A 14594-nucleotide genomic window follows, 5' to 3' on the forward strand; every position below is an offset into this window, starting at 1 on the left:
CCTGTTCCCAGTGTCCCAATCCCAGATGTCCCTGTTCCCAGTGTCCTAGTCCCAGGTGTCCCAGTCCCAGTGTCCCAGTACCATATGTCCCTGTCCCATACGTCCCAGTCCCAGGTGTCTCAGTCCCAGATTTCCCTGTTCCCAGTGTCCCAGTCCCAGGTGTCCCTGTTCCCAGTGTCCTTGTTCCCAGTGTCCCAGTTCCAGTATCCCAGTCCCAGATGTCCCTGTTCCCAGTGTCCCAGTCCCAGTCCCAGTGTCTGGCTGAGACTGAGGGCAACCCCTGGCTTTGTGCCCGGTGCGGGGGACCCCGCGGGCTGCCCCAGCACTGCCCCCACCCAAAGCACCCCTCGGTGCCAGGTCCATGGGGGGCTCAGCCCCCCGCCCCCCTCCCCACCCAGCGGGGCAGGGACCCACAGCAGCCACCTCCGTGCCCACGGGGGGGGCGGGATGAGCCGGGGGGGGCAGATTTTGGGGGGCAGGGGTGGGGAGGGATGCATGGCGGGGTGCAGGTTTGGCGAGGGGTGGGTGCAGGGCAGGTTGCCCCGCACACCCTCCCCCCCGGCAGCACCGGCGCGTGGCTGGGAGCCCCCCGGAGCAGTTGCCCACCCCGGCGCCGCCCCCACGTCAAACCCACAAGACGCTGTGAGTGTGTCCCCCAGACCCCCCCGGCACCCCCCTGCGCCCCCCGGCACCCCCTTACCCCCGCCCCGCCCCCCGGGCTCCACCCCGGCCGAAGCTCGGGTCTTCGCGGCGGGGGGCTCCGAGGACACCCCCTGTGCCCACCCGCTGCAGCCCCCGCGCCCGCCCGCGCCCCTCGCCCGCCGGGCAGCGCTGGCTCGTCTGGCTCAAGCTCGACTGCGGGAACGGCGGGGCAGGGACCCCCCCGCGCCCCCCCAAACCCCGCCGGCAGCCAGGGTGGGGAGGGGGCATGCAGCGAGGGGGCACCCGTCACCCTCCAGGGGTGGGGGGTGTCCGTGCCCCCCCCCCAGCCCCACCGTTTCCAACCAGGGTGGGGCGTCCCACCGCCCGCAAAAGTCATTCTTCGAGGGTGCTCCTTGGGGCAGGGGTGCCCCATAAGCCCCCGCCCCCCATCATGGGGCACTGCAGCCCCCCAACTCCTCTCAGACCCCATTTTCACCCACCCATCCCCCGGGATGCTCCACGGGGGTGGTGCTCCACAGCGCCGTGGGCAGGGTTAAGGGGATTTTATGTTTTTTTAGAGGGAGGGGGTCAAACTGGCTGTGTCCTCCCCCCCGCCCCGCTAAAACTCCGGCGGCTGGTTGTAAATGCAAACGACCCTCCATAAAAGGGGGCCCTACAAAGCCCCCCCGAGGCGGGAGGAGGGTGCTGGCGGCTCCGCTCGCCTTTGATGTGGCTTTGGTGGCAGGTTGTGACCTGTGTCATTGCCACCTCCCCCTTGTCGCCCTTTTGTCTCAGCGGGGTTTTGCATCCCGGAGGGAATTGCTGCCAGATGGGTCTCACTGGGGGGATGGGGTCTGTGGGGTCCCCTGGGACCCCCAACTCCCCACACATGGGGACGTGCTCCCCTGGGGACGCGTCCTGGGGGTCTCCAGTCCCACCCCAGCCAGCCAAGGCATCGTTTTGCGGTGGGGAAACAGAGGCACAAGGGGAAACCCGCTGCCCCCCAATTCCCCCCCCAAGTTGGGGGGCTGCTCTGCCTCCCCCCTCGCCCTGACAAACCCCATGGTCCCAGAGGGGCCAGGGAGAGTGGGTGAGGGGTGTCCCCATCCCCCTTGCCACGTGGCCTCTGAACTGGGGGAAGGGTGACACATCTGGGATGCTCAGACGCATCGGGGTGGGGGGCCCCAGGCACATCTTGGGGGGCCCAGGCACATCTGTGGGTGGTCCCAGGTACAACCAGGGGTGTTTTAACACATCTGGGGGGTTCTCCACCACATCTGTGGGGTTCTAGCACATCTGGATTGATCTCTGGCACATCTGGGCCTTCCCAGGCACATCTTGGGAGGTCTCCAGCACAGCTGGAAGTCTCCAGTATGTATGGGGGGGTTCCGGAAACATCTGGGGGTGCCCTGGCGCATGGAGGAGGGGGTCTCCAGCACATCTAGGGGTGCTGTGGCACATCTGGGGGCTCTCTGGCACATCTGGCTGGCTCCCTCCGCATCTTGTTCCCCTCTTGGCACATCTGGAGGGGGAGGCTCTCTGCCACAGCCGGGTGGCTGCCATGAACATCTGGGGGGCTCCCTGGCACATCTGGGCCTCCTTGAGGCATCACCAGCTCCGCTCCCTCTCCTGTGGCGCCCAGGGGTGACGGACCCACCTCCACCCTGCTCCCCGTGATGACCAGGGGTGACGGACCCACCTCTGGCCCCACTCCCACGGTGTGATGGGGGTGGTGTCCCCCCCGGCCATGCCCTGGCCCGACAGGCCAGTGTCGGCTCCACGCCGTCCCGCAGCCACCCGGTGCTGGAGGTGGCCCAGCTCACCGGGCTCCAGCCGGCCAACTACCTCTTCTACGGTGAGCGGGTTGGAAACCCACCCCAGCAGCACCAGCAGCACCAGCAGCACCCGGGTGTGACCCCCTCGCCGGGGCGGGATGCACCCCAACCCGGGCTGGGCACCTTCTCCTCCCAGACCTTCAGCAGACCCTGCGGGCTTCCTGCCACCCAGAGGACGTGGCCGTCCGTGTCCTCACCAGGGTCATCGGCCACCACCCCCACCGCAACCAGCTGCCGGTGGACTGCGGCTGGGCCGCCCTCAGCCTCCACGGCCGCGACCAGGCGCCCACGGGCTGCGCCGCCATCGCGGGGCACCCCCAGCCGAGGTGAGCACCTTGGGGGACGGGGACGCGGACACGGGTGGGGACGTGACGATGCGTCCCTGCAGGCTGACGCAGGAGCATGGGCAGGTGGAAGCCGTCAACGGACAGCTGGATTTTGGGCGCTTCCCGTTGGGCAGCATCCCGGCGCTCATCCCCTTCCATGTGAGTACCAGCCCCGCCGCGCCCCGCTCAGCATCCCGACCCACCGCAGCCTGCGCCACCGCCGCCAGGCACCCCGTCTACTCCGTCCACGCCGGGGGGAAGGTGGTGGGGCTCTGGCACCCCGTCCGCGGCTGGTAGGGAGGAAGAGCACGGAGCCGCCGGGGCGCTGTGCCCACGCCGAGACCCTGCACCCACGCCAAGGCCATGAACCCACGCCAGCGTCCTGCACCCCACACCGAGGCCACGCACTCATGCTGGAGTCCTGCACCCACACCGAGGTCCTGCACCCACGCCGAGACCCTGCACCCATGGTGGAGCCCTGCACCCACGCCAGGGTCAGCAAAGCTGCTTTTCCCATTTCCAGACAGTTTTGCCCCCGGGGCAGGGAGGGGACAGGCCGTGGGGAGGCGGCGGGACGACGACACCCCCAGTTCCAGCGTGACCGGGCCCAGTTTGGACCAGTCCGGTCCCAATCGGGCCGGTGGCCGCCGGGCTGCCCCGGAGCGGGACCCGAACCGCAGGCTCGATGGAGCCGAGTCCCGCGCGAAGCAGACCCGAGCCCAGCCGAGCCCAGAGCCCCCGCGGAGCCCCGCCCCTCCCCGCCACTCGCAGCCAATGGCGAAGTCTGACCCGGGGCGAACCGCGCCCACCTGAGCTGGCCCAGCCGAGAAGGACCGAGCGAGCCGAGCGGAGCCGAGCGGAGCCGGACCGGACCGAGCGGAGCCGAACCGAGGCGGAGAGGAGCGGAGCGAAGGGAGCCGAGCGGGACCGGAGCAGATCGGAGCGGCTCGGCTCGGCTCGGAGGGAGCGGGTCCCGGGGCCGGGCCCGGGTCTCGGCGATGCGGCCGGGCCGGGCGGTGCTGAGGGTCCTGCCGCCGCCGCCGCCGCCGCTGCCGCTGCTGCTGCTGCTGCTGCTGCTGCTCTGCCCGGTGCGGGCGGGACCGGGACGCGCCGGGACCGGGATGGGACGGGCGGGCCGGGGCGGGCCGGGCCGGGGCTCCGCGCTGCTGCCCCGGGAGCCGCCGGGCCGCCCGCCCCCCCGGCGTGCTCCGTCTCGCTGCACTTCACGGCTTTTTGTGGTCTTGTCTTTTGTTTTGCTTTGTTTCGTTTCGGTTTTTTCATTTTATTTTATTTTATTTTATTTTATTTTATTTTATTTTATTTTATTTTATTTTATTTTATTTATTTCCGTTTCTTTCCTTTTATTTTCTTTCACTTCTTTTTCTTTCGTTGCACTTTATTCCCTTTTATTTCCTTTCCTTTCAAGGTACTTTCTTTCATGTCCATATTTTAATTGTTATTCGATTAGTTCTTTTACTTTTGTTCTTTTTCTTCCATTTTCCAATTTTATCTCTTTTTCGTTCATCGTTTCTTTATTATTATTATCTCTTTTTTTAATTCAATTCGTTACTCTCCCGCCCCCCTCTGCTCTCTGTCACCCCCCCGGCACAAGCCGTGGTGTCCCCCCATATCCCCCTCCCAGCGGGACCCCAAACCAGCCCCCGCCATGGGGTGGGGACACACACGGGGGGGTTGGGGGAGGCACTTGGGGGTCCCGGGGTCAGAGCCGGGGGGTGCTGAGGCGGGACCCCCGTGCCCGCAGGTGCCGGGGCGCGGCGGGGGGTGCTGCACCCCCTGTCCCCCCGGCCTCGGCGGCACCGAGCCCTGCGGCCACGCCGACACGCGCTGCCAGCCCTGCGCCCACGGTGAGTACACCCACGCCCGCCTCCGCGCCCCCCCGCACCCCCGCGGGGCCCTTCACGCGCCCCCCGCGGGTGGGGTGGAGGCTCGCTCTGGGGAGGGGGGGTGGCTGTGCCTCAGTTTCCCCACGTGTGGGTCTGGGGGGGCTCTGGCGGGAACTGGGGACGGGGGCGGGTCCCACCACTGCCGCACCCCAACATATTTGGGGGGGTTGTCCCCCCATCCACCCGTGGGTGCCGGTTCCCCGGCAAGGGGAAACTGAGGCAGGGGAGCACCGGGGCTGCCCTAACCTTTGGGGGTCGGGGGGGATCCCCATAGACGAGGAGCTGGAGCGTGTGGAGGGGGCCCCCCCCGGGGAGCCGGTGACGGGGGACCCCCCCCCCGTGCCCCCCGAGGCCCCCGGCCAGGACATCATCCCCGTCTACTGCTGCCTCCTGGCCGCCGTGGTGGTGGGACTCCTCGCCTACGTGGCCTTCAAGTGGTAGGTCTGGGGGGGACACGGGGGGCGAGGGGACCCCCCCAGCACCCTGGTGACCCCCCGCTCGCCCGCCGGCAGCTGGCAGACGTGCAGGCAGAAGCAGCAGCTGGCCAAGGCACGGGCGGGGGACCCGGGGACGTCCCCCAACGGGGAGAAGCCGCACGGTGACAGCGGGGTCTTCCTCGACACCCACAGCCTGCAGGAGCCCCAGCAGCCCGGCAAGGGTGAGCGCCCCGCACCCAGCGACGTGGGGCTTGGGGGGGGGGGGGGGGGCACCCGTGCCAGGGTGGGGGCTGGGGGCTTTTGTCCCCCCGAGGTCATCGGGATGGGGTTGGGGCGCGCCCCGTGCTCACGGGTGTCCCCAGGGAGTGTCCGTACCTTGGGGAGCATCCGGGTGGGGTTGGGGTGCTCTAGGGGGCACCCAGATGGGTTTGGGGTGCCACCGTGGCCCGAGGAGCACCCACGTGGGTCTGGGGTGCCACTGCAACCTCGGGGGCACCCAGATGGGCTTGGGGTACACCTACACCCCAGGCAGCATCCAGATGGGGTGGGGAGCATCCCCACCTGGGGGTTCACCTGGGTGGGGTTGGGGAGCACCCCACACCCCAGGGAGCACCCAGGTGGGGCTGGGATACATCCACGCTCCAGGGAGCATCCTGACGGGCTGAGGGTGCATCTTTGCACCGGGGAGCACCCCAAATGGGGGTCAGGGAGCGCCCACACCCCGGGAGGACCCACATAGGGTTAGGTGGCACCCAAAGGGGGTCGGGGAGCACCCAAATGGGTTTGGGGAGGCACCTGGATGGGGTTGGGGAGCACCCATTGCCCAGGTAGCACCCAAAGGGGGTTGGGGAGCACCCAGAGGGGGCCGGGGAGCGCCCGTGCCCCGGTAAGCCTCTCTTTGCCAGGAGCCGGCGACACCTTTGGCACAGAAATGGCGCCGGGCGGCGATTTGGGGCGCCGACCCTGACCCCCACCTCCCCGCCCGCAGCCCCCCGCTCCGAGGGGCACCCGTTCGGCGCGGTGCCGCCGCAGCAGCAGGAGGAGCTGGAGCGGCTGCTGGAGAGCGGGGGTCCCGGCGGGGACTGGCGCAGCCTGGCCGCCCGCCTGGGCTTCGGCCCCGACGCCATCGGCACCTTCGGCCGCGGCCGGGCGCCCGCCCGTACCCTGCTCAGCGCCTGGGCCGGCGCCGAGGGGGCCACCCTGGAGACCCTCTGCCAGGCCCTGGCCGCCATCGGCCGGCAGGACGCGGCCCGGCGCTTGGCGGCAGCGGGGGACGCCACCTCCGCCGTGTGAGCGGCGCGCGCGGGCGCCGCGGCGGCCGGGCGGGCTCGGCGGGTGCGCCCCGCTTTCCCCCGCCCGGGCGCTCCTGGGGGCGTCGGCGGGTTTTGTACTTTTTTAGGGGTGTCGGGGGGCGGGGGGGTGAGTCGGTGGCGCCGGCGGGGGGGCGGTGGGTGCTGGCGGGGGCGGGAGCCTCGGGGACGCCGCTGGCCCGTGGGTGGGTGCATTAAATGTGTCACTTGTGTCACAGGATGAGTGTCCTCGGGCGTCCGTGTGTCCTCGGGCGTCCGTGTGTCCCCAAGCGCAATGTCCCACATCCGTCCCTGTAAAGGACAGCGGGGGGGGACAACACCCCCAAAGACCCCAAGACAGGTGGCACCAGGGGACACTACGTGACAGAAAACAGCCGTTTTAATCCCAAAATGCGCACAGGCACCCCTGCCCCGAGCTGGGTCACCCCGAAACCCCGTCCCCACCCCCCCAAGGGGGTCCGGGGCTCACGGGGACGCTAAGGGTGACGGGGGATCCCCGAGCGAGAGGGGACGCACCACCAAGCCAGGCCACCATGTCCCCACTGGAGCCACCACCACGTCCCCCCGGCCCCACCCCGGCCGTGCCAAACCTCTTCTGGGGTCGGTGTCAACTTTTTGTCATTTTTCTTTTTCTTTTTTATTTTTTTCTCTTTTTTTTTTTTTTTTTTTACATAAAAAGTTTCGTAAAAATTGGATAAAGTAAAATGATTTAAGCAGTAAAATCAATCTTATCAACATAGCGCGAGGCCTGCCAGAAATCCGGGGGCAGCTCCGCTCCGCAATATTTACATGAGAACAGATTAAACCTTGCAGAACCAAAAATAAAACCAATGAAACAACGGGAAAAAAAAATAACCCCGAAACTATCCTTACAAAGTGTTCCCGTGGTGTCGGCAAGTCTTGGGCTAAAAGCAAAAAAAAAAAAAAAAAAAAGAAAAATTATCAATATATTCACATATACGTTAAAATATAATACAGAGCTCGGTGACGCACGGGGTGCGTGCGTCCAACAGCACCGCCAGGGCAGGGCAGCCGGCAAAGCCCGGCTTAGCAAAGCCCGGCTTTTCCTCCGCGTGGCCCCGGCAGCACAAACCGCCTCACGCCGTAGGGAACAAAGTTTATTTTCCTTTTTTTTTTTTAAAAAAAAAAAAAAAAAAAAACCAAAAACATAAATTCACAGGTCGGTGGTTTAAAACGGCGAAAATCCTGTCGAAATTGCGCATCCCGAGGTTTGGCTGCGTCCGGCGGCGCCGGGGGGTGCTGGAGGTGGGGGTTACTCCAGGTCCGTGTCCTCTTTGGGTTTGTAGATGGCCCCGAATTTCTGCATGTATTTTTTGATGTATTCCTTCGTCTTGTGCTTCACGTTCTCGTTGCACTCCAGGTCCTCCGGGTTCTTGCAGTATTTCAGCTCCTTGTTCATGACGCCGTGAGTCAGCTGCAGGGGACAGGAGGGGCCGGGAATACTCACCGTTATTCCCAGTATTCCCAGTAACCCAAGTCTTGAGGATTCCCCGAGCGGTTTTGTTAGTATTCCCCAAGTATTTGCTATTCTTCACCAAATATTCCCCTTAGATTTGTTATTACTGCCCAAATATTTGTTATTATTGCCCAAATATTTGTTATTTTCACCCAAACATTTGTTATGATTGCCCAAATATTTGCTATTACTCCCCAAATATTCCCCAAGCAATTCTGCTTTATTGCCCAAATGATTTTCCTATTACTCCCCAGATATTGGCTAATATTCCACAAATATTTCCTCTTATTCCCAAAATATTGGCCATTATTCTCCAAATATTTCCTCTTATTCCACAAGTATTGGCTAATATTCCCCAAATATTGGCTAATATTCCCGAATATTGGCTATTATTCCCCCAGTATTTCCTCTTATTCCCCAAATATTGGCTAGTATTCCCAAATATTGGCTAGTATTCCTAAATATTGCCTATTCTTCCCCAAATATTGGCTATTCTTCCCCAAATACTGGCCATTATTCTCCAAATATTTCCTCTTATTCCACAATACTGGCTATTATTCCCAAATATTGGCTAATATTCCCGAATATTGGCTAGTATTCCTAAATATTGCCTATTCTTCCCCAAATATTGGCTATTCTTCCCCAAATACTGGCCATTATTCTCCAAATTTTTCCTCTTATTCCACAAGTATTGGCTAATATTCCCCAAACATTGGCTAATATTCCCAAACATTGGCTATTATTCCCCCAGTATTTCCTCTTATTCCCCAAATATTGGCTAATATTCCCAAATATTGGCTATTCTTCCCCAAATATTTCCTCTTATTCCCCAGCTATTGGCTGTATTCCCAAATATTGGCTAATATTCCCCAAATATTGGCTAATATTCCCCAAATATCGGCTAATATTCCCCAAATACCGGCTAATATTCCCCAAATACCGGCTAATATTCCCCAAATATCGGCCAGTAGTCCCAAGTATCGGCTCGCGTTCCCAGATACCGGCTCCTACTCCCCGCCTCCTCCCCCAGCGCTGCCCCTTCCGCCCCTCCCGCTCCCGGGGGAGCCGGCGCGGCGCCGCGGCCGCCGGGGACGTCACCTTGCGCGCCAGGTGCTTGAAGTCCTCGGTGGTGGTGATGCGCCCCGCCTTGCAGTCGGGCTTGCGGTAGGGGTTCAGGCACTGCACGATGAACTGCGACATCTGCGGGAGAGGACACCCGTCCCTACGCGTCCCCCGGGCGCCCGACGTCCCCCGCTCCCCGCGGCGCGTCCCCGGCGTGGGACGGCGGCCAACGCCCGCCCCGGCGACCAACTCACTTCTTTCCTGAACACCTCCTTGCTCTTCTTGGCCAGCTCGCTCGACGTGTCCGCCTCCGCCGTCTTGGGCTTCTTGGAAGACTGGGGAGGGGGAAAGAGAAGGGTATCGGGTGCTCCCGGCACGCTCCCCAGTGCCGGTGAGCTCCCCAGTGCCGGTGAGCTCCCCAGTGCCGGTGAGCTCCCCAGCCCAGTCCCAGTAAGCTCCCCAGTGCCGGTGAGCTCCCCAGTGCCGGTGAGCTCCCCAGCCCAGTCCTGGTGAGCTGCCCAGTCCCAGTAAGCTCCCCAGTGCCGGTGAGCTCCCCAGCCCAGTCCCGGTGAGCTCCCCAGCCCAGCGCCGGCACACTTCCCAGCCCAGTCCTGGTGAGCTTCCCAGTCCCAGTGAGCTCCCCAGCCCACTCCCAGTGAGCTCCCCAGCCCAGTCCCAGTGAGCTCCCCAGCCCAGTGCCTGTGAGCTCCCCAGCCCAGTCCCGGTGAGCCCCCCAGCCCAGTCCTGGTGAGCCCCCCAGCCCAGTCCCAGTAAGCTCTCCAGCCCAGTCCTGGTGAGCTCCCCAGCCCAGTCCCGGTGAGCTCCCCAGCCCAGCGCCGGCACACTTCCCAGCCCAGTCCTGGTGAGCTTCCCAGTCCCAGTGAGCTTCCCAGCCCAGTCCCGGCACACTTCCCAGCCCAGCGCCGGAATGCTTCCCAGCCCAGTCCTGGTGAGCTTCCCAGCCTGGTCCCAGTGAGTTTCCCAGCCCAATACCAGCACACTCCCCCACCTCAACCCAGGCACGCTTTCCAGCCCAGTGCAGGCACGCTCCCCACCCTGATCCCGGCACGCTTCCTAGCCCAGTCCTGGTGTGCTTCCCAGCCCGACCCCCAGCCCAATTCCGGTGTGCTCCGCAGCCCGGTGCTGGCACGCTTCCCGGCGCGCTCCAGCCACACTGCCGGGCTGGGAGCACAGCCCCCGGGGAGGTGCGGGGACCGCGCCCCGCTCTTCTTTGGAAAAGAAGCTGGAAAAAGGGCGTGAGCTGGTCCTGGGGGAGTCGGGCTGGCTCGGGGGCGGCGAGCGCCGCGGTGGGGGTATTATCTTTAGCTGGAGGCGAGGGGAAGGAAAGCAGCTGATCACCCCCCTCCATTTATTCCACGTACGTTAAAGCCTAGTTACTGGCACAACGGTGATTTGCAAGGACGAATCCGGCACGGCCGGACACCCAGGCCGGGGGACGCTGTCCTAAGCCCGCTCCCGGGGCGGTTTGAGCCACGCTCGGGTATTCAGCCCCTTAATCAAAGGCGGGCGCTCGGCGGCAGCAGAACCGTCCCCGGCGGAGAGGCGTGCCCGGTGTGCCGGCGCACCGCCAGCCCTCCTGCCGAAACCCAGCACTTACAGCGTCTCCAGAAGATTACAGACAATCGCAGAAGGATAAAGTGAATTTTACAGGAATTTCCGGCCGTTCCTCCGGGTACTAATCCCACAGAGCACAAGCACCGGCTGATTTAATTTGCTGCTCGTATTAATGGAGTGGAAACCGCGCCCGCTGCACCCCGGCGAGCATCCCTTTGCTCAGCACCCACCTCCCCACGCACGCCCGTCGCTGCGGGCCCAGCCTTTGAGCCCCATGACATCCTCAGAGTGTAAGAAAGCAGAAAAAAAAAGCAGCATCTTTCCTCTGGCGCAGTTTTTCGGGAGAGGTTTGGGTTGTCACGACCCGGATTTTAAAGACAGAGAGAGCAAAAGGGCTTGTTAAAGTCTTGCAAAGCCGGGGGAGATTTGCCTTGTCCTTCTGCTCTTGGAAAGCGTCCTGCTATTTTTTTTAATTTAAAAAACCTGCAATTTTTAAAAGTATTTAACACTGAAAAAATGCAGGAGCCATCCCGTCCCCTTCAAACCCCAAAGACCCGCCCGGCTGAGGCTGGAGGGCAGAGCCGCAAGGTCCCGTAAGCAAACCCACGCGGGGCTTAAATCACCCCTTGACGGAGAAGTTTTATTACCGAGGGCTGTCCCGAGCGAGCGCGGCTGCGTCTCCGGGCTGGCCGCACATCAAAGCTCGCCGCTCCCTGCCCGCGGCTCGCGTACCGACATCAAAAGGCTGGTGATGGGGAGCAGATGGCTCCCCGCCGGCTCCCGGCGCGGCACCGGCACGGTGGCGGCACCGAGCCCTTCTCCATCACTGAGCCCCAGCTTCGCCGGCACACCCCAATTTCTCTTAATTCCCCGAGCGAGCGTGAGGAAGGAGTTATTTTCTACGGGGGTCAGCTTGGTAACGACGGGATTTTAATTTAGTCCTCAAAGATGCTATAAATTATCAGCGCTAATTAGCTGGCTTAAGCAGAGCCGGAGGATGGGTTTGGAGGAGCTGGCAGGGAAGCGCTGCGAACGCCAAAGAAAGATGCGTGTAAATAAATGCGTAAAGAAAGTAACTGCAAAAATAAAGCCTGGCCTGCTTGGATTAAGCCTGGGACTAAACGCTCCTGGGATTTCAAGCTCCATCGCTTCCCACTGCGATCACGGGAGCCGCTCGGGCGGCGGGGGTGACCTGGGAGGGGAAAATGGCACTTTTTGGGGACCGGAACGGGGAGGAGAAGCCGAACGCCAAGCCCGACAGATGGGAAAGCCGTGAGCCGAAGCACGGCCACGATCGCGGCACCTGCCCACGCCGGGCAGCCAGCACGGTCCGGCAGCTCGCGCGGAATCCTGCTCCCCTTGACCGGAGCACGCGGGATGGGGGGAAAAATCAGCGCCGAAATTTGTAGGGGAAGATGAGGAGGAGAAATAGAAACTGTATTTCTAAACCACTACTTGTGCAAAGGTGCTAATTTCCTCTTGTGCTAAAATTAATCTTTCTTTTAACATCAAAACCTCCTTATCAGAGAGCTTTAGCCTGCACTGAGGTGACCCCGGCGCTTCCTCCGTAGCCCCTCCAAAGCACTCCCGTAATCCAAAGCGGTGCCACCCACCAGGAAAACCTCTTACTGCAGGAGAAGAGCCCCAAAACGGTGATATTCACATTTATGAGCCTTGCTGCTTTATGCAGAAACCCTCCAGCGGAAGAGTGGGGACGGAGAGGCTGGGAAAGATTCTGTTAGGGGAAAAGCAGCCTGGGATGGGGTGACGGTGGGAGGGGAGCAAGAAGTCAAATTGCTGGGAAATCCGGAGGAGCCTTTGCACGATGCTCTTCTCCGGCAGCACAGGCTAAGGCTGCTGGGATGCGCTGCGGCGGTGCCCGCCTTCCCGCGCTCTTCGGGAGGTACCGACGGGCAGTGACACAAAACCAACCGTGCAATAAATCCCGGCTTCGTCCGTTTTAAAAGGATGCAAAAACTTCAGCATCCAGCCCCGTTTCGCTGCCAGCCTCCCCCAGCGCTTCGCGGGGCCACCCTCTCCTGAACCCCCTTTTCCAGGGGAGAAAGCAGGTTCTAAAATGTGCTTTAGAAGGAAATAGCGAGCGTGACTTCCCACACCGCTTGTGCCTTTCCATCGGAACCACGATACCGGCGTGCGAGCCCCAGGCGAGGTCACCCGCTGCTGACACCAGCTGCGGCCACGCCGGTCGCGCCGCGGCTTTCGGAGTGTTAGGGAGGGAGCAGACGATGCTCGGAAGCGTGCTGAACACGCTCCGGGGGAAATAAAACACCCCAGTCGCTGCCGTCACAAGAGTTTCGCGGGGGCGAGCGGTGCCCCGTGGCCGGGAGGCACCAGGAATAGCAGCAGCAGCTGTCGGGTGGCTGGAGCCGCGACGCCGGAGGGTTTAATCCCTCTTGGAAAAGGTGCGGGGTGGGGAGGAGGAGGGTACAAAAATCCAAGGAATGTGGTTGCAATTTCAGGGTGGAAGCATCGTTACGGAGGCGGCGGCGAGCGAGCTATGACCAGGAGGGAATTCAACATTATTTCCACGACCGGGAAAAGCCCAACCTTCAGGCAATCCTGGCCGAGAAGAAAAAGATTTAAAGCTCTAAAGCGAGTAAGAACCGCATCGCCGTGAGGTCGGCCAAAGCTGCACGGCCGGCGTTAATTTAGGAACGAGGTATTGACGGCTTCATGGAAATTTTGCACCTGAAACCAGGGATTTGGGGGTTTGTGCGAGCAGCGAAAACTCCGGGCAGAAGCAGGCAGCTCACGTCTGCCCCGAGGCGAAGCCCTTCGAGCATCGCCCCAGTCCTCAGCACCTTTTTTATCCCAAAGGTTTTGAACCTGGCACGTGAACGCCTGCCTGCATCTACAGCAGCCTCTTTCCTTGCTGCTCCCTTTGCAGTCACAGGCACCGCTGAGACTCCCCAAAGTCTGTAGGAAAAAAGACTCCGAAGCTGCAAAGGACCAGCACAACTCTGTTTTCTCGCTCCGAAGAGCCCAACCTTCTTCTCAGCACCTTGTTCTCATCAAAGGGGTGTTCCTCCGCATCTCCAGGCTGGCCCACACCATTCAGCTGTAGCATGTACAGCTACAGCAGCAAATCCCACCATGGGGATGCAGCTTACGGCTACTCCAGATTAATAAAACCTCGCCTTGAAGCCTGAAAATGAAGGTCTGTTTGATCGGTGGGTTCTCCTGTCTCGCTTTGCACGCCGATATCCTTCAACAGCGATCTGCAACCCAACCCAGAAGCAACAGGCAAGAGCAGATAAACTGGGATTGGCCCGAGGCAAGCACAGGGCAAACTCTTCCCGTCAAAGTGAAACGCGCTGTAGAAAACAGGCAAATTAGGAATATTTGTTGTTCTTTCAGCCTGAGGCATCTGGAAAATTCATAAAGCTGCAGGAGCCCAGTTTCTAATGCTTTTGCTGAGCAGTACCGTGAGGTATCAGCCAGAGCAGTGCAGCGCAAGGTCACTGCACGCTACCGAACCCGAAGCTCACCTAAGCCACCCAGCAAGCCCCAGCGATCCCAGGACACTCGTGTGTTTATAAATCCTCCCAGTGCCGTGACTATTTGCTCCTTTGCCCGCCGAGGTTCCCAGAGCTGCAGGGGATGCCGGCAGGGTCCGCGTGATGCCGACCCAGGGACAAAAATCATTTAAAAGGCTTTTCTGGACTCTTCTGCAAAAGCAAAGGCTCCTCGGCTGAGCGGCATGTGCCAGGCCTTGGTCAATTTTCTAATTAACTTTTTTACCAGGAGACAACTATTTTTAACTACTGTAGTTTAAGTGAACCTGCCAGGAATCCCAGCTGAAGTACTTGGAGGCGTTACAGGGATTGGGTTAACCCTTAGGATCCTGGCAGCACACGGGAAAGGCGATGGCAGCAGAGCAGGATGTTCCTGGGTGTTGTAGGACGGATGTCGCCTTCAGCAGCTACAACAAAATTAGTCCCAGGCATGTGGGTCTCACCTGAGCATCAACAAACTGCTCCCCAAGGTTTATAACCTGACAAACCT

General features: G+C 61.6%; 3 protein-coding genes across 3 annotated transcripts in view; 2 read left to right on the top strand and 1 right to left on the bottom strand.

Moving 5' to 3' along the window:
* Nucleotides 1-491: 491 nt before the first annotated feature.
* On the top strand, nucleotides 492-3103 carry LOC309402673 (D-serine dehydratase-like; the record flags this gene model as incomplete). Its single annotated transcript, XM_081996533.1, is given in 5 exon segments — nucleotides 492-588; nucleotides 591-623; nucleotides 2327-2497; nucleotides 2614-2803; nucleotides 2866-3103. Coding segments are annotated over 5 exon segments (726 nt in total). The 3' UTR covers nucleotides 3101-3103.
* Nucleotides 3104-3191: 88 nt separating this feature from the next.
* On the top strand, nucleotides 3192-7444 carry LOC309417646 (uncharacterized protein). The gene is made up of 3 exons (XM_082015172.1): nucleotides 3192-5144; nucleotides 5220-5365; nucleotides 6133-7444. Exons 1-3 carry the CDS (start codon nucleotides 3802-3804, stop codon nucleotides 6435-6437), a joined length of 1794 nt encoding a protein of 597 aa, XP_081871298.1. The 5' UTR covers nucleotides 3192-3801; the 3' UTR covers nucleotides 6438-7444.
* A 154-nt stretch (nucleotides 7445-7598) lies between these two features.
* The window catches only part of SETD2 (SET domain containing 2, histone lysine methyltransferase), a gene marked incomplete at its 5' end in the record, with an annotated part of 68612 nt that continues 61616 nt past the window's right edge, over nucleotides 7599-14594 (bottom strand). The window contains 3 exons of the mRNA XM_082015171.1: nucleotides 7599-7889; nucleotides 9030-9131; nucleotides 9248-9328. Of these exons, the coding sequence (XP_081871297.1) occupies nucleotides 7728-7889; nucleotides 9030-9131; nucleotides 9248-9328 (345 nt within the window). The 3' untranslated portion in view covers nucleotides 7599-7727. The remainder of the gene's footprint in view (nucleotides 7890-9029; nucleotides 9132-9247; nucleotides 9329-14594) is intronic.

This window comes from Phaethon aethereus (assembly GCF_964289735.1).
Source record: "Phaethon aethereus genome assembly, chromosome: 2".
Lineage (NCBI taxonomy): Eukaryota > Metazoa > Chordata > Aves > Phaethontiformes > Phaethontidae > Phaethon > Phaethon aethereus.

Coding starts and splice junctions, on each gene's coding strand:
- LOC309417646 (XM_082015172.1), top strand. CDS start 3,802: ATGCGGCCGGGCCGGGCGGTGCTGAGGGTCCTGCCGCCGCCGCCGCCG. Junction 5,145..5,219: donor GCCTACGTGGCCTTCAAGTG/GTAGGTCTGGGG, acceptor GCCCGCCGGCAG/CTGGCAGACGTGCAGGCAGA. Junction 5,366..6,132: donor GCCCCAGCAGCCCGGCAAGG/GTGAGCGCCCCG, acceptor CCCCGCCCGCAG/CCCCCCGCTCCGAGGGGCAC.